Raw genomic sequence first — 27,726 nt, 5'->3', positions numbered from 1 at the left:
GTGGGTAGTGACATCACAAAATACTCAGAGAGATGTCAGCGCATGCGCAGTGGCAATCGTGTGTAGAAAGCGCATGTAGCGAGCCGTTGTTATAGCAGCGAATGGATGCCCGTGCTGTTCTGCTTCCCGGCCGTCACCTCTCTGATTACTGCTCTGTTCCGTGTCCTGTTGTGTATGGGGGGCCTCAGACTCAGCGATGAAGCGAGCAGAGCAGTGTGGAGGCTGCTGATATGCTATCTGTCCAGTTATAGCTGGTGTCTCAGGAATGACGTCACCGGAGGGGGCGGAGTCTCGTAGTGCAGAGCTCACGATTCCGCAGTGATTGGAGTCTCAACCACTGCGGAATCGTGGGCTCTGCACTGAGACTCCGCCCCCTTCCCGTGACGTCACTCCTCACTGCAGCAGCCCAAGTCTAGACCGCACAATTGCTGTTATGTACACACTCGCTGTCAGCAGCTGAAGGACCTGTGATGATGTCACGATCATGTGATCAGTCACGTGTAGGCGGAGTCTGAGCCACATGATCAGGTGGGTTTCAACACTATGAATACATGTCGCTCTTCCACTTTGCTTTCATGTGCAGTGCACTAGGGCTTTGTCATGTAAGGAGCGCAGAGGCGGGTGTAGTGCAGCACCATACTGCCCGCGTGGGGTGGAGCACCGTGCCCGTCTGTTTACTGCCCGCGTGGGGTGGAGCACCGTGCCCGTCTGTTTACTGCCCGCGTGGGGTGGAGCACCGTGCCCATCTGCTTATTGCGTTTGTGGTGTGGCACCGTGCCCGTCTGCTTACTGTGCACGTGTGGTGTAGCACCGTGCCCGTCTGCTTATTGCGTGTGTGGTGCGGAAAGATTGCCTGTCTGCTTACTGTGAGTGTGGTGCGGTGCCGTGCCCATCTGCTTACTGCAGGGTGCTGCACTGTGCCCGTCTGCTTACTGTACAGTGCGCAGAGACCTTCTGTTCTGTGTGCAGAGCCAGGCACATCTGCGTACTGTGCGCATGTAGCATAAAACTTCGCTTTTCTGCATCAGTGATCTGACAGGTGGAAGATGGTTCAGTTCCTTACAGAGTTGTCTTCTAATATAATTATGGATCACTAGATGATGGCCCGATTTTAACTCATCGGGTATTCTAGAATATGAATGTAGTTTTATTTTTGAAGATTTAAGAATAATGCAATGAATACACAGGATTCGTCCGGCCGGACGAATCCTATCAGCGATATTGGCGCGGGAGTTAAACTCTCAATCAGTGAAGCGGTGTTTAACTCCCGCGCCAATATCGCTGATTGGTTGCGCCCGGCCAGCCGCGACCAATCAGTGAAGCCAGGGCCAGCTCCAGGTTTTTGAGGGCCCCGGGCGAAAGAGTCTCAGTGAGCCCCTCCCATTAACACATATCACAATTCATGATGCACAGATACAGCAGAGAAATATAGCACAGCCACGTAGTATATAACACAGCCCACGTAGCATATAATACAGCCATGTAATATATTGCACAGCCCACGTAGCATATAACAGCCCACGTAGTATATAGCACAGCGACGTAGTATGTTACACCGCCACATAGTATATAGCACAGCCATGTAGCATATATATAACACAGCCATGTATAAAGCACAGCCCACGTAGTATATAACAGCCCACGTAGCATATACCACAGCCACGTAGTAAATAACACAGCCATGTGGTATATTGCACGGCCCACGTAGTATATTGCACAGCCCACGTAGTCTATAGCACAGCCCGCGGAGTATATAACACAGCCACGTAGTATATAGCACAGTCCACGTAGCATATAGCACAGCCACGTAGCATATAACACAGCCCAAGTAGTATATAGCACAGCCTGGGCAGTATATAACACAGCCACGTAGTATATAGCAGTGTGGGCACCATATCCCTGTTAAAAAAAGAATTAAAATAAAAAATAGTTATATACGCACCTTCCGGTGGCCCCCAGATCCAGCCCAGGCCTTTAGCGATGTTCCCGCCAGGTCCATTCCCAGTGATGCTTTGCGGCAATAACCCGTGATGATGTAGCGTTCTCGTGAGACCGCTACGCCATCTGTGGTCATTACCGCAAAGCATTACTGGGACCGGAGCATCGCGAGGAGCAGGAAAAGCTGCCGGGGATGCCCATGGAAGGTGAGAATATCACTATTTTTTTTTTATTATTATTTTTAACATTATATCTTTTTTCTATTGATGCTGCATAGGCAGCATCAATAGTAAAAAGTAAAGCGGTGTTTAAATCCCGCCCCAATATCGCTGATTGGTCGCGGCCGGCCGTTACAAACAGATGGAAATGGACCTTAGACGATTATATATATAGATGTTGATGCCATAATGGTAATTTGCACTTTGAGAAAACTGGTCCAAAAAGCATTGCTTTCAAACAACAAACTCAGACAAAAGTTCCCCTTCCCTCAGTTTAGCTCTGGCTTTCTGACATTACTCGATCCCTGTGCTTCGGCTGAATCAATGACATAATGTTGATAACACACTTCATCACTGATCATGTAACATTTATAGAACTCAAGCAGTGTCAGGTTTGCTGTATACATAATATAGGATACACTGAGACTCTGCTGTATATACACATCATATAGGATACACTGAGACTCTGCTGTAGATACAGGGTGGGCCATTTGTATGGATACACCTAAATAAAATGGGAATGGTTGGTGATATCAACTTCCTGTTTGTGGCCCATTAGTATATGGGAGGGGGAAAACTTTTCAAGATGGGTGGTGATCATAGCGGCCATTTTGAAGTTGGCCATTTTGGATCCAACTTAATTTTTTTCAAGGGCAAGAGGGTCATGTGACACATCAAACATATTGAGAATTTCACAAGAAAAACAATGGTGTGCTTGGTTTTAACGTAACTTTATTCTTTCATTAGTTTTTTACAATTTTATGACCACTTATAAAATGCGTTCAAAGTGCTGCCCATTGCTTTGGATTGTCAATGCAACCCTCTTCTCCCACTCTTGACACATTGATAGCAACACTGCAGAAGAAATGTTAGCACAGGCTTCCAGTATCTGTTGTTTCAGATGCTGCACATCTCGTATCTTCACAGTATAGACAATTGCCTTGAGATAACTCCAAAGTTAAAAGTCTAAGGGGGTCAGATCGGGAGACATTGGTGGCCATTCAACTGGCCCACAACGACCAATCCACTTTTCAGGAAACTGTTCATGTAGGAATGCTCAGACCTGACACCCAAGATGGTTCACCACCACATTATGGGTGTCAGGTCCAAAGATTCCTACATGAACAGTTTCCTGGAAAGTGGATTCCATCCGTCCTTAACTCTGCTGCCCTACTAATTCATCTCTCTCCTCTTCCACTTCTCCCCTCTGCAAATCTCTTCACTGGCTCCCATTCCCTCAGCGGATCCAGTTCAAATTACTAGTACTGACCTACTAGACCATCTATAACCTGTCTCCTCCATACGTCTCTGAACTAATCTCCTGATATCATCCCTCACGTAATCTCCGTTCCTCCCAAGACCTCCTTCTCTCCTCCACACTTATTTGCTCCTCACCCAACTGCCTCTAAGACTTCTCCCGAATATCCCCCATCCTCTGGAAATCTTTGCCCCAACACGCACAACTATCAACCACACTCGGATCCTTCAGACTTAACCTGAAAACCCACCTCTTCAGGAAAGCCTACAGCCTGCACTGACCCCGCTGCCTCCTCACCACTACTGGAGCTACCGCCTCACCAACACCGGAGCTGCTGCAACCCCCCAACCTACTGTCTCCTTCCCCACCATACTGTAGAATGTAAGCCCGCAATGGTCCTCTCCCCTCTGTATCAGTCTGTCATTATTAGTTTGCTTACTGTAAGTGATATCTGTAATTTGTATGTAACCCCTTCTCATGTAAAGCACCATGGAATCAATGGTGCGATATAAAAAAATAATATGGTAATAATAATACGATTCCAAGGTCATTTTCACACTTAAGGAGCCTACAGGCTCTTTCCCCATGATTCCAGGCCAAAATATGAGTCTGCTACCTCCATCGCAGCCTTTTTGGGACATGGTGGCCATCCACTACTCCATCCATCTGAATCATTCAGGGTTACACGGCAACCAGTAAACAAGATTGCTTTAATATTAGTCTTCATGGACGTTTGGTCCCACTGCAACTGTTTCTGCTTGTGAGCACTGTTTAGGGGTTGCCAATTAGTAGGTTTATGCGCAACTGCAAACCTCTGTAGTATCCTACACCTTGAGTTTCACTGGACTTCGGAGGCACCTGCAGCTTCAAACACCTGTTTGCTGCTTTGTAATGGTATTTTAAACCACTTTACCCCAAAGCCTGTTTTCACCTTCCTGACCAGCCATTTTTTTGTCAATTCTGACCACTGTTACTTAATGAGGTAATAACTCTGGAACGCTTCAACGGATCCCAGTGATTCTGCTATTGTTTTCTCGTGACATATTGTACTTTATGATACTGGTAACATTTCTTCGATATGACTTGCGTTTATTTGTGAAAAAAGGAAGTTATAAGAGTTAAATGTTGAACAGCAATTTTTCATTATTTCAACAAAATTTACAAAACAATTTTTTTATTTTTTAGGGACCGCATCACATTTGAAGTCGCTTTGAGGGGTCTATATGACAGAATATACGCAAAAGTGACCCTACTCTAAAAACTGAACCCCTCAAAGTGCACAAAACCACATTCAAAAAGTTTAATATCCCTTCAGATGCTTCACAGGAGCTGATGCAATGGACACTTAACTTTTTAGTCACAAAAATGATCTTTCAGCAACAATTTTTATTCGATCGCCCATGACAGCACCACCTAGAGAGGGGATTCGCCCTTCAGGAACAGGAAACCTTCAGATACAAAAGGGCGGCACCTCTCCCACGCATCAGTAGGTTTCCTGTTCCTGAAGAGGAACTGGTCGGTTCTAGGGAGCAGGGGTCCCCAACCTCGGCCAGTGCGGGGTCCCTGGAAGCACCACGGTGGGTCCGGGTAGGATTCCACGTCTGTGAGCATAGCAGGTCGAGCGGTGTCCGGAGGATTCCGTCTCCGCAGTGCCAGCACCGGAAAGTAAGTATTATCCCCGATGGATCCTTCCATTCCTCTCCTGTGCACCCCGGTGTGCTGTGGCACTTCTGGGTCCGGCGGCGTCGGGGGCGGGCTGAGTGATGTGGCACAGCGGCTGGGGGCGGTCTGGAGGTTTGCTGGTGTCGTGGCTGGGTGGTCCCCTCGCGCGCTTCTGCGACCTCACTGGTGGTCGCACTGGTAAAGCATTAGGGGGTGGGGCCTGGAACGCCGTCCCAGAAGTTGGGTGCCGGCCGGCTTTTTTTTGCCCAGTGTAACGCCGGGTCGCGTTCGCGCGTCTCGCTGGGGGATGGTGGCCAGACACCGGGGGCGCCAGGGCCAAGGCGGGGGGGGGGGGGGCATGGAGTCGAGAAGCGTGTTGGGTCCAGAGGAGAGGGTGATACCCCTGGCCAGAGACCTGCTGACCTGGATATCCGGGGGGGAGGTGCCATAAAAGGTCCTGGATGCCTGCAGTCAGTGCGTCTGAGGCAGAAGCTTCCTTGGAGCAGCAGGAGGACCTGCAGAATCCGATTGCAGAGCAGCATGCTTCCGTGAGGCCCCGTATAAAGTCCCGACAGAAGTCCAGGGAGACGGGTAGTGGTTGAGCAAGTGTTCTGTACAGCCGCAGAAACTCCTCCAGGGTGGAGGATTCGGCAGCATCGGCAGAGAAATGTCCCCCTCGTGATCCTGTACCTACTAATCTGCCACATGTGTAAGGACTTCGTGAAAGTACACTTGGTGATGCAGTCTTCCCCTTATTTTTCTCTATCCTGCTAGGGGAAGAAGTGTTCTGGAAAATCGAGGCACAGGGAATGTGCCCTTTGCAGCTGTCCCCTGCCAGACGCCTACCCAAAAAGAATATGTCAGCCTTGTGTACGGCAGACGGTAGGGTGCAATGAGGGGGAGGATTAGCCATCAGCTAGAATGCAGTGCTTTATACTTCTCCCTTCTACAGGTAGCATAGGAAACCCCCGACTTCACCACAAGCCTAAGGGAGATTATTAGGACGGAGGTGAAAGAGTCCCTAAAGTCCCTATCTCAGGAGAGTTCTAAGAAGAAACGGAGTGGTGGTAAAATTAAATTTACAGATTCGAATTCCTCGGCAGACCTTAGAAGGGATGAGGGTTCTGCAGGTTTTCTTCTTCATCATCTTCAGAGGAGGACTCTAGCCGTTTCTGTCTTTCGTTGGACCGTATGGAAAAATTGATTAAAGCGGTCATGGCCACTATGGGGGTGACAGATTCTAGGCCAGAACCTTCTGTACAAGACGTAATGTTTGGCGGATTAGATCCTAGAAAACGCAGGTCTTTTCCACTCAATAGTAAAATTCAGAGCTTGGTAGGCAGAGAATGGAAGAGGCCGGAAAAAAAGGGGTCCCTTCCTCCAGCATTTAAATGTAGATATTCATTTGAGGATCCCGTGGTAGATAGATGGGACAAGGCCCTGAAACTAGATGCTGCGGTGGCTAAAGCCTCTAAAAAATCTTCCCTGCTCTTTGAGGACATGGGCTCCTTGAAAGACCCTTTAGACAAGAAGGCAGACTCCTTCCTTAAAGGGACCTGGGAGATGTCAACTGGCTCCATGAGACCGGCAGTAGCTTCTACCTGTACAGCCAGATCCAAGATGGTCTGGCTGGATCAACTAGAATCTCAGTTTAAAGGACGGAGCCCCACGAGAGTCCATCTTAAAGGCCTTGCCCATAATTCAGTGGGCTGCAGGCTTCCTAGCCGACGCCTCAGCGGACTCTGTAAGAATGGCAGCTAGAGCAGCAGGACTGTCCAATGCAGCTTGAAGGGCACTATGGCTGAAATGTTTCCCTGGTGATATCCAGGCCAGATCCCGACTCTGCTCCATCCCATGTGAAGGAGAGTACCTTTTTGTTCCAGTCCTGGAGGAACTTTTAGAGAAAGCAGGGGATGACAAAAAGAAGTTCCCTAGTCTACCAACCACTTCCTACCGACGCCCTTTCAGTAGGAGAAGGTTGAGTCATAGGAGGCCTTCCAGGGAGCGTGCTAAATGCGTTGATAGGAAGAGAAAAGGTATGGGATTTATGTTTGGAGGCCCTTCAAGAGTCCATAAGAAATCTTCCCAATGACTAGTGGTACCCATGGGAGGTAGGCTGGCAGCCTTTTACCGGCCTGGTCCCTGACCTCTAACAGCAACTGGATTTTAAGCCTCATATTATCAGGACTCCAGTTAGAATTCACTTCTGTGCCTCTGAATAGGTTCAAGGTTACTCCCCTCAGATCCTCTTCTTTAGAACAAGCTGCCCTGGAATCAGAAATGTTGTGAATTTGGATTCTGGGCTCCCCCGGTGGCCGCTTGTGGAATTGGACTTGTCATCCTCTTTCCTGTTTCACCTGTTTCCATCAGTAGTGGGTGTCGCTATTTAAGCTCATTTCTCTGGTGGTTTCTTGCCGGTCAACAATGTTATCTGATGCCTCTCAGTGCTTGTTCCTGCTTCTGACAACTACTAGATAAGTTGGACTTTTGTCCATGTTTCGTTTTGCCTATTTGTTCCAGTTCACAGCTGAAGTTTTGTTACTGTGTCTGGAAAGCTCTCGTTGATCAGGGATTGCTACTCTGGTGTTATGAGTTAATGCCAGAGTTTAAGGTAATCTCTGGATGGTGTTTTGTTAGTGTTTTTCTGCTGACCATGAAAGTATACTATCTGTCTTCTGCTATCTAGTAAGCGGACCTCAAATTTGCTAAGACTATTTTCCTGCTGCGTTTGTTGTTTCATCTGAACTCACCGTCATTATATGTGGGGGGCTACTGTCTTCTTGGGAATATTTCTCTAGAGGTGAGCCAGGTCTTATATTTCCCTCTGCTAGCTATTTAGGTCTTAGGCCAGAGCTGGGCATCTAGCAATAAATAGGAAATGCTACCTGGCTATTTCTAGTTGCGCGGCAGGCTTAGTTCATGGTCAGTATAGTTCCATCTTCCGAGAGCTTGTCCCTCTATAGGCTTGCTATGATCTCTGCCTGCAGAGATCACGACAGTTTGACCGGCCCATAAAGTGTTAAAGACCCAGGTTGAGAAAGGAGAGTTATAAGAAGTCTGCTGGAATTTTTTTTTTTTTTTTCCTCCAGTTTGCCTTGCTGCAGTCTTTTTTCTCTCTCTCCTCCTAATCTCTGTATGGCTCTGTGTGCACCTGACAATAATGGATCTTCAGAGTGTAACTGCGGGTTTGAATAATCTCATCACGAAAGTACAAAATTTACAAGATTTTGTGGTACATGCTCCAGTATCTGAGCCGAGAATTCCTTTGCCGGAGTTCTTCACAGGGAATAGAGCTAGCTTCCAGAATTTCCGAAATAATTGTAAGCTTTATTTGTCCCTGAAGTCTCGTTCAGCTGGAGACCCTGCTCAGCAGGTTAGGATTGTGATTTCCTTGCTCAGGGGTGACCCTCAAGATTGGGCCTTCTCATTGCCAGCAGGGGATCCTGCGTTGCGCGATGTGGATGCGTTTTTTCTGGCCTTGGGCTTGCTTTATGAGGAACCTCATTTGGAACTTCAGGCAGAAAAAACTTTGATGGCACTATCTCAGGGGCAAGACGAAGCTGAGGTTTACTGCCAAAAATTCCGTAAATGGTCTGTGCTTACTCAGTGGAATGAGTGCGCCTTGGCGGCAACTTTCAGAGAAGGTCTCTCTGATGCCGTTAAGGATGTTATGGTGGGGTTCCCTGTGCCTGCAGGTCTGAATGAGTCCATGACAATGGCTATTCAGATTGATAGGCGTCTGCGGGAGCGCAAACCGGTGCACCATCTGGCGGTGTCTATGGAAAAGACGCCAGAAAGTATGCAGTGTGATAGTATTCTGTCCAGGAGCGAGCGACAGAATTTTAGACGGAAGAATGGATTGTGCTTCTATTGTGGGAATTCTACTCATGTTATATCAGCATGCTCTAGGCGTACAAAGAAGCTTGATAAGTCTGTTTCCATTGGCACCATTCAGTCTAAGTTTATTTTGTCTGTAACCCTGATTTGCTCTTTGTCATCCATTGCCACGGACGCCTATGTTGACTCTGGCGCCGCTCTGAGTCTTATGGATTGGTCCTTTGCCAATCGTTGTGGTTTTGATTTAGAGCCTTTGGAGACTCTTATTCCTCTGAAGGGGATTGACTCCACCCCATTGGCTAATAATAAACCACAATACTGGACACAAGTAACCATGCGTATCAATCCGGATCACCAGGAGATTATTCGTTTCCTGGTGCTGTATAATTTACATGACGATTTGGTACTGGGATTGCCATGGTTGCAGTCTCACAATCCAGTCTTGGACTGGAGAGCAATGTCTGTGTTGAGCTGGGGATGTAAGGGTATTCATGGGGACTTACCTTTGGTTTCTATTTCGTCGTCCATTCCCTCTGAAGTCCCTGAGTTCCTCTCTGATTATCAAGACGTCTTTGACGAACCCAAGCTTGGGTCGTTACCTCCGCACCGTGAGTGCGATTGTGCCATAGATTTGATACCGGGTTGCAAATATCCAAAGGGTCGTTTGTTTAATCTGTCTGTGCCGGAACATGCTGCTATGCGGGAATATATAAAGGAGTCTTTGGAAAAGGGACATATTCGTCCATCTTCTTCTCCCTTGGGAGCTGGGTTTTTCTTTGTCTCAAAAAAGGACGGCTCTTTGAGACCATGTATTGATTATCGGCTTCTGAATAAGATCACTGTTAAGTACCAATACCCATTGCCATTGCTTACTGATTTGTTTGCTCGTATAGAGGGTGCTAAGTGGTTCTCTAAAATTGATCTTCGTGGGGCGTATAATTTGGTGCGGATCAGGCAGGGGGATGAGTGGAAGACCGCATTTAATACGCCCGAGGGCCACTTTGAGTATTTGGTCATGCCTTTTGGTCTTTCTAATGCCCCTTCAGTTTTCCAGTCTTTTATGCATGATATTTTCCGCGATTTTCTGGATAAATTTATGATAATATATCTGGATGATATTCTGATTTTTTCTGATGACTGGGACTCTCATGTCCAGCAGGTCAGGAGAGTTTTTCAGGTTCTGCGGTCTAATTCTTTATGTGTGAAGGGGTCTAAGTGCGTTTTTCGGGTCCAGAAAATTTCCTTTTTGGGGTATATTTTTTCTCCCTCTTCCATTGAGATGGATCCCGTCAAGGTGCAAGCTATTTGTGACTGGACTCAGCCCTCCTCTCTTAAGGGTCTTCAGAGATTTTTGGGCTTTGCCAACTTTTACCGCCGATTTATTGCTGGTTTTTCGGATGTCGTTAAACCACTGACTGATTTGACCAGACATGGCGCTGATGTTGCTAATTGGTCCCCTCATGCTGTAGAGGCCTTTCAGGAGCTTAAGCACCGTTTTGCCTCTGCCCCTGTGTTGCGTCAGCCTGATGTGAATCTGCCTTTTCAGGTTGAGGTTGACGCTTCGGAGATCGGAGCTGGGGCAGTGTTGTCGCAGAAAGGTTCCGACTGCTCCGTCATTAGGCCTTGTGCCTTCTTTTCTCGCAAATTTTCGCCCGCAGAGCGGAATTATGATGTTGGGAATAGGGAGCTTTTGGCCATGAAGTGGGCGTTTGAGGAGTGGCGCCATTGGCTAGAGGGGGCTAAGCATCAGGTGGTGGTATTGACTGACCACAAAAATTTGATTTATCTTGAGACTGCCAGGCGCCTGAATCCTAGACAGGCGCGCTGGTCTTTATTTTTTTCTCGCTTTAATTTTGTGGTGTCATACCTACCGGGTTCTAAGAATGTTAAGGCAGATGCCCTTTCTAGGAGTTTTGACCCGGACTCTCCTGGTAATGCTGAACCCACAGGTATCCTTAGGGAGGGAGTAATTTTGTCGGCCGTTTCTCCTGATCTGCGGCGGTCCTTGCAAGAGTTTCAGGCGGATAGACCGGATCGTTGTCCGCCTGATAGACTGTTTGTTCCGGATGATTGGACCAGTAGAGTCATCTCTGAGGTACATTCTTCTGCATTGGCAGGTCATCCCGGAATTTTTGGTACCAGGGATTTGGTGGCAAGATCCTTCTGGTGGCCTTCCCTGTCACGAGATGTGCGAGTCTTTGTGCAGTCATGTGACATTTGTGCTCGGGCCAAGTCTTGTAGTTCTCGGGCTAGCGGACTGCTGTTGCCCTTGCCTATTCCTAAGAGGCCTTGGACACACATCTCGATGGATTTTATTTCAGATCTGCCTGTTTCCCAGAAGATGTCTGTCATCTGGGTGGTCTGTGACCGTTTCTCTAAAATGGTCCATTTGGTTCCTCTGCCCAAGTTGCCTTCTTCTTCTGAGTTGGTTCCTCTGTTTTTTCAGAATGTTGTCCGATTGCACGGTATTCCTGAGAATATTGTTTCTGACAGAGGTACCCAATTTGTGTCTAGATTTTGGCGGGCATTCTGTGCTAGGATGGGCATAGATTTGTCTTTTTCATCTGCTTTTCACCCTCAGACTAATGGCCAGACCGAGCGGACTAATCAGACCCTGGAGACATATCTGAGGTGTTTTGTCTCTGCTGACCAGGATGATTGGGTTGCTTTTTTGCCATTGGCAGAGTTCGCCCTCAATAATCGGGCCAGCTCTTCCACCTTGGTGTCCCCGTTTTTCTGTAATTCGGGGTTTCACCCTCGATTTTCCTCCGGTCAGGTGGAATCCTCGGATTGTCCTGGAGTGGATGCGGTGGTGGAGAGATTGCATCACATCTGGGGGCAGGTTATGGACAATTTGAAGTTGTCCCAGGAGAAGACTCAGCGTTTTGCCAACCGTCATCGTCGTGTTGGTTCTCGGCTTTGTGTTGGAGATTTGGTGTGGTTGTCTTCTCGTTTTGTCCCTATGAGGGTCTCTTCTCCTAAGTTTAAACCTCGGTTCATCGGCCCTTATAGAATATTGGAGATTCTTAATCCTGTTTCTTTCCGTTTGGACCTCCCTGCGTCCTTTTCCATTCATAACGTTTTTCATCGGTCGTTATTGCGCAGGTATGAGGTACCTGTTGTACCTTCAGTTGAGCCTCCTGCTCCGGTGTTGGTGGAGGGTGAGTTGGAGTACGTTGTGGAGAAAATTTTGGACTCTCGTGTTTCCAGACGGAGACTCCAGTATCTGGTCAATTGGAAGGGTTACGGCCAGGAGGATAATTCTTGGGTCAATGCATCTGATGTTCATGCTTCTGATCTTGTTCGTGCCTTCCATAGGGCTCATCCTGGTCGCCCTGGTGGATCTGGTGAGGGTTCGGTGCCCCCTCCTTGAGGGGGGGGTACTGTTGTGAATTTGGATTCTGGGCTCCCCCGGTGGCCGCTTGTGGAATTGGACTTGTCATCCTCTTTCCTGTTTCACCTGTTTCCATCAGTAGTGGGTGTCGCTATTTAAGCTCATTTCTCTGGTGGTTTCTTGCCGGTCAACAATGTTATCTGATGCCTCTCAGTGCTTGTTCCTGCTTCTGACAACTACTAGATAAGTTGGACTTTTGTCCATGTTTCGTTTTGCCTATTTGTTCCAGTTCACAGCTGAAGTTTTGTTACTGTGTCTGGAAAGCTCTCGTTGATCAGGGATTGCTACTCTGGTGTTATGAGTTAATGCCAGAGTTTAAGGTAATCTCTGGATGGTGTTTTGTTAGTGTTTTTCTGCTGACCATGAAAGTATACTATCTGTCTTCTGCTATCTAGTAAGCGGACCTCAAATTTGCTAAGACTATTTTCCTGCTGCGTTTGTTGTTTCATCTGAACTCACCGTCATTATATGTGGGGGGCTACTGTCTTCTTGGGAATATTTCTCTAGAGGTGAGCCAGGTCTTATATTTCCCTCTGCTAGCTATTTAGGTCTTAGGCCAGAGCTGGGCATCTAGCAATAAATAGGAAATGCTACCTGGCTATTTCTAGTTGCGCGGCAGGCTTAGTTCATGGTCAGTATAGTTCCATCTTCCGAGAGCTTGTCCCTCTATAGGCTTGCTATGATCTCTGCCTGCAGAGATCACGACACAGAAATCCATGATCTATGTCTTAAAAGGGAGAGAGGTGATGGTTTCTATTCTCCCCTATTTTTGGTCTGTAAACCTGATGGTTCCTTCATAACCATAATCAATTTAAAAGAGCTCAATAAATATCTAGTAATACGTCCATTTAAAATGGAAACCATCAGTTCAACAATAAAGTTATTGTTAGAAAACTGCTTCATGGTGGTGTTAGATCTAAAAGATGCTTATTATCATGTACCTATTCATGTAACCCATCGGCGTTTCCTTAGAGTGGCAGTTCTTTTAGAAGGATCAGTTCAGCACTTCCAATATAGCGCCCTTCCCTTTTGGCCTTGCAGTTGCCCCTCGTATGTTCACTAAGGTTGTAGCCGAGGTCATGGCCCACCTTCATGAATCCAATATCCTTATTGTCCCTCACCTTGACGACTTCCTTATTGTAGGCAAATCAGCGGACCATTGTTTGGGGCAGCTACAAACTGCAATGTTCATCCTGGAACTTTTAGGGTGGATACTAAATATCAAGAAATCACGCCTACAGCCCTTAAAAGCACAACAGTTTTTGGGTCTAATTTTAGACTCAGAGTCAGGAGTGCCGTTTACCGCCCGACAAGTTAATACGCCTACGTTATCAGGTCCAGAACGCCTCTAATAACCCTGCCATGTCCCTCTTGGGCTCTCTCTCATCCTGCATTCCCGTGGTCCAATGGGCACAGTTTCAAACGAGATCACTACAAAGGGATGTTTTGTTGAATGACAGTATTCTCGAAGGTCATTTAGAAGGTCAACTGACCTTATCCCGGACTGCTGTAATATCCCTTGAGTGGTGATTTTACCAGAAAAACCTTTCTAGATGGGTTCCTTGGGAGTATAATATCACCCAAATAGTCACTACGGATGCAAGCCCTACAGGTTGGAGGGCTCATATGAGTGAGGTTATAGTTTAGGGCTTATGGGAACATCATGAGGTAGAGGCGTCTTCTAACCTGAGTGAATTAACAGCAGTAGAGCGGGCAGTCAAAAAACTTCTTGTATATCTGCAGGGTCATCACGTGCGAGTTCTCTGACAATCAGGTCAGTGGCTTATGTCAACCACCAGGGCGGAACTCGTTCCAAACATCTGATGGTAGTAACAGAACACCTGTTCCAACTTGCAGAACAACATTTTCTATCTTTAACAGCTCTGCATATAAGAGGGAGAGACAATACCGCAGCAGACTTTTTAAGCTGCAACCTTCTGAGACAAGGCGAATGATCTTTAAAAACTGCCATTTTCAACCTAATTGTGGGGTCAGCCGGACATGGACCTCTTCGCCACCAAAAAGAACAGGAAAGTGAAACCGTTCTGTTCACTGAATCCCAAACAAAACCCGCTAGCAGTGGAAGCCTTCCTCATAAAATGGGACTTCAGTCTAGCCTATGCCTTCCCTCTCTTAGCTTTACTACCTCTAGTGGTGAGGAAAATCAGGAACGACAAAGCAAGGGTAATAGTAATCACTCCCTTTTGGCCCAGGAGGGCATGGTTCCCATGCCTCAGGACCGTGTCCGACCCTTGGGTACTGCCAGATGTTCCAGATCTTCTATCCCAGGGCCCAGTATACCACCCTCAGGTGGCTGGCCTTCATCCGACAGCATGGAGTTTTAATGGTCGTTACTAAAAAAACAAGGGTTTGTCTCCAGGCCTGATAAATACCCTTCTTAAAAGCAGAAAAGAAATTACAACCAGGATCTTTGGCAGGACCTGGAACATTTTCTTACAGAACTCAGAAGTAGAAGCTAGAAAAAGGGTCCCGATAGCCCAGATTCTAGAGTTCCTTCAGAAAGGTTTAGATATGGGCCTCTCCACCAGTACCCTGAAGGTTCAGGTATCTGCCTTGGGGGCTCTTTTTTTTCTATGATATCATCGGTAACTACTGGGTTAGTAGATTTATTAAAGCGGCAGGTAGGTCCAGGCCAATAGTTAGGGATAGGTTTATGCCATGGGATTTAAACTTAGTTCTCACGGCCATGACTAAAGCCCCTTTTGAGCCCATTTCATCAGGCTCGGTGAAAATACTCTCAAAGTACAGTGCCTTGCGAAAGTATTCAGCCCCCTGGAACTTTTTAACCTTTTCCCACATATGATTCAAACATAAAGATACTAAATGTACGTTTTTGGTGAAGAATCAAGAACAAGTGGAACACAATTGTAAAGTTGAACAAAATTTATTGGTTATTTAAAATTTTTGTGGAAATTCAAAAACTGAAAAGTGGGGCGTGCAATATTATTTGGCCCCTTTAACTTAATACTTTGTTGCACCACCTTTTGCTGCGATTACAGCTGCAAGTCACTTGGGGTATGTCTCTATCAGTTTTGTACATGGAGAGACTGAAATTCTTGCCCATTCTTCCTTGGCAAACAGCTCGAGCTCAGTGACATTTGATGGAGATCGTTTGTGAACAGCAGTTTTCAGCTCTTTCAACAGATTCTAGGTTGGATTGAGGTCTGGACTTTGACTTGGCCATTCTAACACATTTTGCTTTATGTTTGGGATCATTGTCCTGTTGAAAAATAAATCATGGTCCAACTAAACGCAAACTGGATGGAATAGCATGCCGCTGCAAGTTGCTGTGTTAGCCATGCTGGTTCAGTATGCCTTCAATTTTGAATAAATCCCCAACATTGTCACCAGCAAAGCACCCCCACACCATTACACCTCCTCCAAGCTTCACAGTGGGAACCAGGCATGTAGAGTCCATCCGTTCACCTTTTCTGCGTCGCACAAAGACATGGTGGTTGGAACCAAAGATCTCAACTTTGGACTCATCAGACCAAAGCACAGATTTCCACTGGTCTAATGTCCATTCCTTGTGTTCTTTAGCCCAAACAAGTCTCTTTTGCTTGTTGCCTGTCCTTAGCAGTGGTTTCCTAGCAGCTATTTTACCATGAAGGCCTGCTGCACAAAGTCTCCTCTTAACAGTGTTGTTGTAAAGATGTGTCTGCTGCTAGAACTCTGCGTTGCATTGACCTGGTCTCTAATCTGAGCTGCTGTTAACCTGCGATTTCTGAGGCTGGTGACTCGGATAAACTTATCCTCAGATTCAGAGGTGACTCTTGGTCTTCCTTTTTTGGGGCGGTCCTCATTTGAGCCAGTTTCTTTGTAGTGCTTGATGGTTTTTGCCACTGCACTTGGGGACACTTTCAAAGTTTGCCCAATTTTTCGGACTGACTGACCTTCATTTCATAAAGTAATGATGGCCACTCGTTTTTCTTTACTTAGCTGCTTTTTTCTTGCCATAATACAAATTCTAAAAGTCTATTCAGTAGGACTATCAGCTGTGTATCCACCAGACTTCTCCACAACACAACTGATGGTCCCAACACCATTTATAAGGCAAGAAATCCCACTTATTAAACCTGACACGGCACGTCTGTGAAGTGAAAACCATTCCCGGAGACTACCTCTTGAAGCTCATCAAGTGAATGCCAAGAGTGTGCAAAGCAGTCATCAAAGCAAAAGGTGGCTACTTTGAAGAACCTAGAATATAAGATATAATTTCAGTTGTTTCACACTTTTTTGTTAAGTATATAATTCCACATGTGTTAATTCATAGTTTTGATGCCTTCAGTGTGAATTTACGATTTTCATAGTCATGAAAATACAGAAAAATCTTTAAATGAGAAGGTGTGTCCAAAGTTTTGGTCTGTACTGTGTGTGTATATATATATATATATATATATATATATATATATATATATATATATATATATATATATATATAGATTTTTTTTTTTTTTTCATATTTTTAAATGCATTTTTAAATTTTGGCATTCTTCAACAGCCTCCATGGGAGGCTAGAAGCAGCCATAACTCGATTGCTTCTTCTACATAGAGGCGATGCTCAGATCGCCTCTATGTCGTAGAATTACAGCATTGCTATGAGCGCCAACCACAGGGTGGCAGACGGTTTTTGTAGTTGATGATGAGGTTTGCGCACATGTCAGGAGGATTTTTGGTCCACTCTTTGCAAATCATCTCTAAATCATTAAGATTTTGAGGCTGTCGCTTGGCAACTCGGAGCTTCAACTCCTTCCATAAGTTTTCTATGGGATTAAGGTCTGGAGGCTGGCTAAGCCTCTCCATGACCATAATGTGCTTCTTTTTGAGCCACTCCTTTGTTGCCTTGGCTATATGTTTTGGGTCATTGTCTTGCTGGAAGATCCAGCCATGACCCATTTTTAATGTCCTGGCGGAAGGATGGAGCTTGTCACTCAGGATTTTATGGTACATGGCTACATCCATTCGCCCATTCATGTGGTGAAGTAGTCCTGTGCCCTTAGCAGAGAAACATCCCCAAAACATAATGTTTCCACATCAATGCTTGACAGTGGGGATGATGTTCTTTGGGTCATAGGTAGCATTTCTCTTCCTCCAAACACGGCGAGTTAATACCAAAGACCTCAATTTTTGTTTCATCTGACCACAGCACCTTCTCCCAATCACTCACAGAATCATCCAGGTGTTCACTGGCAAGCTTGAGATGGGCCTGCATATGTGCCTTGTTGAGCAGGGGGACTTTGCAGGCACTGCAGGATTTTAAACCTTTAGGCCATGTGCACACGTACAGTATTTTTTGCGTTTTTTTCGCGTTTTTTCGCTATAAAAACGTGATAAAAAAAACGTGAAAAAAACGCTAACATATGCCTCCCATTATTTTCAGTGTATTCCGCATTTTTTGTGCAAATGTAGCCTTTTTTTCCGCGAAAAAATCGCATCGCGGAAAAAAAGCAACATGTTCATTAAAATGCGGAATTGCAGGGGATTCCGCACACCTAGGAGTGCATTGATCTGCTTACTTCCCGCACGGGGCTGTGCACACCATGCGGGAAGTAAGCAGATTATGTGCGGTTGGTACCCAGGGTGGAGGAGAGGAGACTCTCCTCCACGGACTGGGCACCATATAATTGGTCAAAAAAAAAAGAATTAAAATAAAAAATAGTCATATACTCACCTTCGATGTCTTCCCGCCTCTCCGCTGCATGCTGCCGCTTCGGTTCCTATAGCTAGTGTGCGGTGAAGGACCTGCGATGACGTCGCGGTCTTGTGATTGGTCGAGACCGGTCATGTGACCGCTCACGTGACCGCGACGTCATGGAAGGTCCTGAACCACACCGGCATTTATAGGAACGGACGCCTGCAGGTGAGTATAACCATTTTTTTTATTATTTTTAAACATTCTATCTTTTACTATAGATGCTGCATAGGCTGCATCTATAGTAAAAAGATGGTCACACTTGTCAAACGCTATGTTTGACAAGTGTGACCAACCTGTCAGTCAGTCAAACTTTAGCATTCTGCAAGCTAATTACACTTGCAGAATGCTAAAAAAAAGCGAAAAAAACGGAAAAAAAACACAAAAAAAAAAATGCGGATTTCTTGCAGAAAATTTCCGGTTTTCTTCAGGAAATTTCTGCAAGAAATCCGGACGTGTGCACATACCCTTACAGCGTATTGTGTTACCAAAGGTTTTATTGATGACTGTAGTCCCAGCTGCCTTGAGATTATTAACAAGTTCCTCCCCGTGTAGTTTTAAGCTGATCTCTCCTCTTCCTCATGATCAAGGATACCCCAGGAGGTGAGATTTTGCATGGTGTTCCAGATCAATGTTGATTGAGAGTCAACATTTTGAGCCATCTTATGACACTGGATGCCCGACTGGAAACTCTGACGTCTAGTCAATCTGAAGCTTGTGCTCCCATAATGGAACCTGTCCTGTCTGATCCGTCTAGGTACTATGGGGATTAAAAGCAGTGCTGTGGTTCCTGGAGCAGTGCATTCACCACTTTGAAGTTTTCAGCCAGCAATTTTTTTCAGATCTGGTCATAGTGGGATTCCTGATGTCCTACTCATTCCCCTATGGGAGAAAGGGGCTGCTATCACCTTGGACCTGCAGGCCTTCCTGGTGGCCTTCCGTATGGTCTTTGAAGAGCCAAACTCAGAACCTCCTGCAAAAACTTCCCTTCCCAGCTTCCAGAAGCAGACCAGACGGGTGACGTGAGTGAGGAAACCGTCACGTCTGGACCTATTCTTTCAAAGACCACCCGTTTGCTAGCCTGTTGAGGCAGAATCCGTGAAGCTCGACCTTGTTTGGCAGACTAAACAGAAGCCGGAACTCAGTCATGACATAGGATTGCGGTATCGCTGTGGTTGTGCAGAACAAGTCAAGTGAAGCTTAAATTCCAAAACCTTGGCCAGTGGGAGAGGCTGCCCTGGGCATGAGTATTATCTCTCCACAGATGACTGTGTTTCTATCAGTGGCAAGTGGAGGCTTCGGTTCGGCTGGAGAGTTCGTGCTGCAAGCTGTGAAGAGTCTTTGTCAGACTCCTATATGACAACTCGAGAATCCAGTGGTGTTATCAGGTGAAGGACGAGCCCAATGCAGAATCAATTAAGTCATGTCTGAACTGCTTTAACTCCAAATCGGAGCGTTATACACAGAGAAGATCGCCTTCCATGTGCTGTCTGGCATTACCATTGTTCGTCCTGAGCTGAGAACTCGAGTGCCCGTTCTAGTCTGGAGACTACACATAGTGCTATGTTGGAGACAGCCAAGTCACAAGAGATGTCTGGTCCCCATACGTCCAGGTCAGCCAGTAATGTCACCATCTTCTTCACCAGGTCACCGAGTTTCTGTGTGGCTGTGTCTCCTAAGAAATGGAAGCGGAAAGCGGAAGCCATGTCCCCACACAGTCCCGATTATCTTCCAGTGATCTGGCCCCAGGATCTCCCCGCCTCATGGATGTGTCATCTTGGAGACCTGACTACAGATGGACCCAGAGCAGGTATTTTCAGTCTCTAGTAGGTCTGGTGAAGACAACGTCAAGGTGGTGGCATCTTCCAAGTCTCTGCAATCCACCACCCTAGTGGAGGAACTCCAGTCGTTCCTTGAATCCTCTGGAGTGGTAGCTGATCTCAGCGTACAGAGATAGACTTACCAATGCCTTGTTCCTGGTACTATGCCTGCTTCATCCTATGCTTAGGATGGCTTACTGAGACAAAACATCCTAATCGTGAAGATGGTGAGAGATGTCACTTTTCTTCTAGTGGACAGAAGTAGTCAGGGTTCTGAAGAGAAGTCGTGGGAGTCCGTGAAGTGGTGTCTGCCTTCTACATCTCTGCAAAGAGTCCTTTCGGGCTTGAAGAAGAGGGGGTGTAAGGAGGGGTTATGTAACGCTACTGCTGGTACCCCTGCATAGTGTCCCCTTACCCATCGATGCAGGGACGCCAGCTCACCTCCCCAGACTCACGGCATGGTCCCATCGTCCTCCTGCGTCCTTGTCACTTCCTAGTCTATGTGTGCGTGCCATAGTCTGTCGCAACGCCTAGTACGCGCAGGACTGTAGGCAGTCTTATCTTCCTACTCTAGGTCAGAGGAACCAAGGGAAGACCTGCCCACAGGTTGTCCCGAAGCACAAACATGTTCCTCTTTGTAGAGAGAGACAGACTGTGCTTTGGGGTGGGCCTTTTGGTTTCTCTGGCTAAGAACAGGAAGATAAGACTCTGCCTACAGTCCCGCCCCAGAGCATATAATTAACTGAAAACACTGATTACACAAGAACTAAAAATGGATTTCATCACCCCAGGTACCATTTTAATTAGTTTAACTGCTATCCTGACAGTGTCTTTAGTTTGCTTAGCAACATCCTGCTGACAGGTTCTCTTTAAAGTGAACCTATCAGCAGGATTGTACTGAGTAACCTACAGACACTGTCAGGTCGGTGCCGTTATACTCATTACGCTGACCTGACACTGTCTGTAGGTTACTATACACAATCCTGTGCACAATCCAGAAGTTTTTCTTTTACTTGGGCTCACCTGGCAAACTAATTATATCAGGGTTTTTGGATTTATTTCAGTGATCCAAAGAACCCTGAGAAACAATGTAATCTGTGAGTTTATGTGAAACACAAAAAATTACATCTTTATGACATTTAAATCCAATTTGCATAAGTTGGAACACGGTGTATATACACCCTGCAGTGTGCAGACAAATAGGAGAGAGAAATGCGTCTGCAGGGAGAGCTGGCAGCATTCACAGAAACTGAGTCAGCTCTACTGAATGTAACCCAGCCCACCCAAGCGGATAGCTCCACCCATCCACACTGCCAGCCCCACCCACCTTTACGCTCCGTTTCCAGAGCCCAGAAGTGAGAGAGAATTTTGATGTGACGTCACGGGAAGCAGGAGATTCTCATGCATAGATCATGTAACCAGAAGAGCAGCCCACATTACAGCAAGATTCGGAAAAGCACAATGGTTAGTAAAGTGCTAATCTATGGCAGTTAGGTCACAACAAAGCGACATGTAATGTGAGCCCTCGTGGGCAGGGTCCTCTCTCCTCCTGTATTCTCACCCATCCCTTGTAGATTGAGAGCCCTCGCGGGCAGGGTCCTCTCTCCTCCTGTACCAGTTGTGACTTGTATTGTTCAAGATTATAGTACCTGTTTTTATTATGTATCCCCCTCCTCACATGTAAATCACCATGGAATAAATGGCGCTATAATAATAAATAATAATAATAATGTAAAGTAGCTGCCAACCTCTTTAAGATTGGTTAAGCATTGCTGTGTTCTGTAGCATTTGGGCATCCAAATTGGATAGTAGCAGTAGTGCTGTATTTTCAATAAGTTATTTAATGAGTATAAATATTGTTGCTGAAATAGTATTTTTAGTCATCATATTAATATATATGTCACTATTAGTAGTAATAGTCGCATGCAAGGAGGTGGTAGGTAATAAGACAAACTTGGTTACAATATTTTTTATATAATTTTATTTTTATTGCTATGTATTTTTTATTATGTCTTATATTTGCACTTGTCTCATTGAAACATTTAGTTACATGTGCCAATAAGATATGGGTAAACGTACATTGTGGTATGTGTCTGTGCTAAAACACGGTAAAAAAAGAAAAAAGTGGGAATTATATACAGACCACACAGACCCCTATATGCAATATGAGACCACACACAGCCCCCAATATACAGTATGAGACCATACACAGCTCCCCTATATACAGTATGAGACCACACACAGTCCCCCTATATAAGTATGAGGCCACACACAGCCTACTGCATACAGTATGAGGCCACACACTGGTCAGAAAATAGTATGATACTTCTACACATTTATTAAAAAAAAAAACCCTTGCTCCCTTTCCCCCGGTGCTCTGCTCCGGTATTTGCTGTGAGCACGGAGACTGCGCACAGCAGATACAATCTAGCAGTGTCATCACAACTGCTGTCTTGTTCGCACACACTGAATGATGGAAGAATGAGCCAGCGGCCATCTCACAACTATCCACATCGTGAAGAGTGATTTTGAGATATTTTTTTTGTGACGCATTGAACTTTATGGTAAATATAGAATGATTTGTTTCCGTTTATTGCTTTACTTTACTTTAATTATTTCAAATCTATTCTTGCAGCACAGGATCCAACCCACTGAAGTTTCCAAGCCGTTTTCTTAAAATTAAAAGACAATGGTTGTTTCAATGACCAATGATCTAGATATAGGAAGGAGCAAAATGACTGAGAACATATTAAACCTCACTCTGGAGATTATATACCTGCTGGCTGGAGAGGTGAGGGGTTCTGGGACAATGTAACAAGATAGAAGAGAGACACGACTAGATGGGTGAAGGATTATGTGAATGTGTATATAGTAGTTACTGTATGTCTTCCTTTATTCAGGATTGCATAGTGGTGAAGAAGACTTCTGGTGAGTGTGTGACCTCTACTGGGCATCACTATGTGTCAGAAATCTGGCACAAGAACCAGAGACCCTCTAGAGAGTCTGCATGTTGCTCATTGATAGAGGAGAGGAGCAACAATCACAAAATCAGAGAACTCGCTAACACCATTATTCAACTGCTCGCTGGAGAGGTGAGAATGTGGGAACATTATACAGTCACCCCAAATAGGTGCTTGAGTGATGACTATAAGGGTATGTGTCCACGGTCAGTAAACGCTGCGTGTTTGACGCTGCAGTGTCAAACACGCAGCGTCCAGATGTTCCAGCATAGTGGAGGGGATTTTTTGAAATCCCGTGTCCACTATGCGTGGAAACCCGCACGCGGCGGGCCTGCGACTCCGGACATGCTGCGCGTCTTTTCAGATCGCAGCATGTCCGTACACCTTGCGGGGACGCAGCGTCCCCGCAAGGCATACACAGGGCCCTATGGGAGGGGGGCGATGATCCCGGATGTGTACAGTTAACACATCCGGCATCATCGCGTCCCAGAAGGGGGAGGGGCTTAGCGCCGAGCGGCTTCGCCGCTCCGGCGATACCGCCGGCCATCCTGAACGTGGACACATACCCTAACGTTGTGTGTTTCAGGTTTCTGTAAGGTGTCAGGACGTTGCCGTCTATTTCTCCATGGAGGAGTGGGAGTACATAGAAGGACACAAGGATCTGTACAAGGATCTCATGATGGAGAATGATCAGCTCTTCACATCAACAGGTAAGAGCAAACCTTCAGGATATGTTCACACGTTGAGTTTTTTATGCAAAGTTTAAGCTGCTTACAGAAAGCAGGTTTTACTTAATGTTTGCTGTTTTTTTTGCTTAGTTTTTGCTGTGTTTTTTATTGCGTTGTTGTCAGGCTACATTTGACTCTTGTACATGCTGATAATGTTTAGTGCACAAAAAAAAATCTGTGGATGGGATTTATAGAAAGCTTTTGCCCACTGTAGTTTGTTAAAAACGCTGCGTAAACTGTCCAGCAAGGCATGTTTCAAATCGGACCTGCAATAGATACTGAGATGTAAATTTCTCTTTCATGTATGTTGAGTTTTATGTGCAGATTTTCCCTATAGAATTGCATTAGATGCGGAAAATCTGCAGGTAAAAATCACATGTTTTTAACACGTTTTCACTGCAGAAAGGCACAAAAAATGCATGTCATTCACTGTATCAATTAAGTTTTGTCAAAGCCAAATACCAGGAAGTGTTTAAAATGACAAACTAAAAAGAGACAAAAACTGCAGTGTCAAAAATGTGATAAAAACACAAAGAAGAAATGAAAAAAAAAACCTGCAAGTAATTTAATTTAGTTAATAGGTCCAGAAATGCTGCAGAGAATCTGCACAGTCAAAAACTCACTAAATACCCATCCTGTGAACCTGCGCTTATTTTGAAGAAGAAATTAGCTTTAAGGGTCACCTGTGATTTACCCCTCATTAGATAATAACATAAACTCATACATTTCATGATGTAAAAAAATAATCTGTGAAAATTAAGATAAAACCATACTATTGCCACAAAAAAACAATTAGGCTATGTGCACACGTTGCAGAATTGCCGCAGAAATTTCCGCAACTCCCTGCTGCGGGTATAACTCATGCAGAATTGGCATGCGTATTCCCGCTAAACACTAGCGTTTTGTAAGCGTAATTAGCTTGCAGAATGCTAGCGTTTTCCAAGCGATCTGTAGCAACGCTTGGAAAACTGATTGACCACAGACTGTCCAGGAGTTGGCAGATGCTTTAGTCCAGGTCTGGGAAGAGATCCCTCAGGAGACCATCCGCAGTCTCATCAGGACAATGCCCAGGCATTGTAGGGAGGTCATACAGGCACGTGGAGGCCACACACACTACTGAGCATCATTTTCTTGTCATGAGGCATTTCCACTGAAGTTGGATCAGCCTGTAACTTCATTTTCTACTTTGACTTTGAGCATCATTCCAACTTCAGATCTCCGTGGGATATTAGTTGTGATTTACGTTAATAATTTTTAGGTTTTATTGTTCTCAACACATTCCACTATGTAATGAATAAAGATTTAGAACTGGAATATTTCATTCAGTGATATCTTATAATAGATGAATGTGGATAAAATCTGCGCTGCTATGACAAATAATGAATCCAGATATAGTTGTAAGGTGTTCGGGTGGTTTATTCAACGCGTTTCGAAGCTCATGGCTTCTTCTTCAGGAAGTTTCCACACAAAGATATCTTACAACTATATCTGGATTCATTATTTGTCATAGCAGCGCAGATTTTATCCACATTCATCTATTATAACGTCTCTAAGAGGTCGCAGCGCCGACCTGTGGATCTGCAGCAGCTGACAAATTACACGCCTTTACTTTGCACCATCAGGTGAGCAGTTCTCTCATAATTCTTTAAGAGCAGTCCTGAGGATAAGACCCTATTTGCGCTTTTTTGTCTCCTATTCTTCTATACTAGTAATTCAGTGATATCTAGGATGTGGAATTTTAGTGTTCCCTTTATTTTTTTTGAGCAGTGTATATCAGATAAGATATTTGCGCTGATTTCTCCTACAGCTTCATCGTTGGTTAAAAATTCCTGTGAAGCACCTGAAGAGTTAATAAACTTGAATGTGGTTTTGAGCACCTTGAGGGGTGCAGTTTTTAGAATGGTGTCACTTTTGGGTATCTTCTATCATATAGACCCCTTAAAGCGACTCAAAATGTGAGGTGGTCCCTAAAAAAAATTGTGTTGTAAAAATGAGAAATCGTTGGTCAACTTTTAACCCTTATAAATTTCTAACAAAAAAAATTTGGGTTCCAAAATTGTTGTAACAACTCTGCTGGCATCACGGCATGGCCTCTCATCTCTCACACTATCTTACCCACTGCTCCAGGCCATGATGTGGTTTCTGTTTCTTGCCCGCTCCATATTCTGTTCCTCTGCTCTCTGCATGCTTCCTGGCTGTGTGTATAGGGGGTCGGCGCCTGAACTCTCTGGTTCTTATAGGAATCGGGTGCACCTGTCTAATCTGTTCCTGACCAATTACCAAGAGGCCTCCAGTATTTAGTGCAGCTCCACCCAGTGGACTGGGCCTGTGCAATGTGTTAGCTCAGTTTGTGCTTAGCTTCTGAGTTTGCCTGGCCTTGCTCTGTGTTACTCCCTCTCTAGAGACTTTTCTCCTTGCCTTGATCTTGTTTTCCGCCCTCCAGGAGGCAGAATATCCTGGTCCCTGTGTCTTTGTTCTTGTTTCTTGTCTTGTTCCATTCCCTTGTCTGAACCTAGTCTAAGGCTAGGTTCAGATTGCGTTAGAGCAATCCGTTTAGCACTAAGCGCTAGCGGGTTGCACTAACGCAATGTCTTTTTCGGGGTCGCGTTAAACGTCCCCGCTAGCGCAGATCCCCGATTTGCGAGAGCGGGGAACGGACCTCGGGCGCGCCGTGGACGCTGCAAGCAGCGTCCGAGGCGCTCTGCAAAAGACTGGCACATCGCTAGCGCGTGCTGAAAATGACACGCGCTAGCAATGCGCTTCAACATTGCGGGCAATGGGAGCGCTAACGGACACGGTGCACGCCGTTAATTTCGCCGTGCAGCGCTGTCCGTTAGCGCTCACCCATTAACGCAATAGGAACCTAGCCTTATCTTGGTCCCCTTGTCTGTGGCTTCCTTCCGTGTTGTGTCTCTCCTTGTGTTCTCAGTCTGCTTATGTTCCGCACGCTTGCGGCTCTGCCCGCTCTGTACCTTTGTGGCTTTACCTCTGCTCCGCACTCCTGCGGTTCTGCTCCGTTCTACTCTGCTTAGCTTCTGCGGTACTCTCTTGCTGCAGCTCCTCTCCACATTCCTTGCGGTTCTGCTCTGCTTTGCTGCTGCAGAAACCTGTTGCTGCAGCTCCTCTCCACATTTCCTTGTGGCTGCGCTCTGCTTAGCTTCTGCTGCAGTAATCTCTTGCTGCAGCTCCTCTCCACATTCCTTGTGGCTCCGCTCTTCTTAGCTTCTGCAGAAATGTCTTGCTGCAGCTCCTCTCCGCATTCCTTGCGGTTCTGCTCTGCTTAGCTTTTGTTGCTACGCTATCTCTTGCTGCTCTTCCACTCCTATCTGCAGCCTTGCACTTCTCCTCCTGTGTGAACAGGTCCCAACCTGTTCCTTCATTCTCCTTTCCTTCTGGCTTTTTTCCGTACCTGCTTCTCCTGTGTGAACAGGTCCCAACCTGTTCCTCCATACTTCATATCCGTTCCTGCACCTCCTGTGTGAACAGGTCCCTACCTGTTCCTTCATACACCACATCAACCAGCCCTGTGTTCTCTGCCGTGCCTGCCAGCCCTGTGTTCTCTGCCGTGCCTGCCAGCCCTGTGTTCTCTGCCATGTCTCTGCCAGCCCTGTGTCTCAGCCGTGCCAGCCTACTCGTCTGAGTTTCAGCCGTGCTCTTCTGCCAGTCCTGCCTGATGCCTGCACCAATCCTGGTCTTCCTGTCTCCCAAGTGCGATCTGCAGCCACAGCCAGACATCACCCTGGAGTAGCACCTGGCAGCTGCCTGCAGCACAAGCCTGACCTCACCATCAGGGGCTCCAGTGAAAACCCAGGCAGCTGTCATAGTCACGCCACCTTGTGCCGCACTAATGCTGCATTCTGACAAGGTGGCTCTTTTAGTTCGGGTCCTTGGCACTGCTGAAATAATCGGTTTTGAAATTTGTTCCTCATACCATGAAATCGTCCCGGGGCAGGTCTTTCCCCCCGAATCCAGACGCCTTCCAGCCGTTTGTTTGTCTCCCATAGAGACTGTTGAAGCAAGTAAAAAGTAAAAAAAAAAGTTTTAAAAAATATTTTAAAAAATATAAAAGTTCAAATCACTCCTCTTTCGCCCCATTCAAAATAAAACAAAAAAAAACAACAAATATACACATCTGGCATCACCGCATTCAGAATCACCCGATCTATCAGTATATAAAAAGAATTAATCCAATCGGTAA

At 45.9% G+C, this 27,726-nt stretch overlaps 1 protein-coding gene across 2 annotated transcripts in view; it reads left to right on the top strand.

The window, feature by feature from the left end:
* The first annotated feature begins 388 nt into the window (after positions 1-388).
* Positions 389-27,726, top strand: part of LOC143767180 (uncharacterized) — a 48,007-nt gene continuing 20,669 nt past the window's right edge. For both annotated transcript variants that reach the window (XM_077255277.1, XM_077255278.1), the window contains exons 1-4: positions 389-528; positions 22,476-22,631; positions 22,741-22,932; positions 23,387-23,510. In XM_077255277.1, coding sequence (XP_077111392.1) covers positions 22,530-22,631; positions 22,741-22,932; positions 23,387-23,510 — 418 coding nt within the window. In that variant the 5' untranslated portion in view covers positions 389-528; positions 22,476-22,529. The remainder of the gene's footprint in view (positions 529-22,475; positions 22,632-22,740; positions 22,933-23,386; positions 23,511-27,726) is intronic.

Source organism: Ranitomeya variabilis, chromosome 4 (assembly GCF_051348905.1).
Source record: "Ranitomeya variabilis isolate aRanVar5 chromosome 4, aRanVar5.hap1, whole genome shotgun sequence".
NCBI classification, from domain to species: domain Eukaryota; kingdom Metazoa; phylum Chordata; class Amphibia; order Anura; family Dendrobatidae; genus Ranitomeya; species Ranitomeya variabilis.
This window is presented reverse-complemented; position numbering and strand designations above follow the sequence as displayed.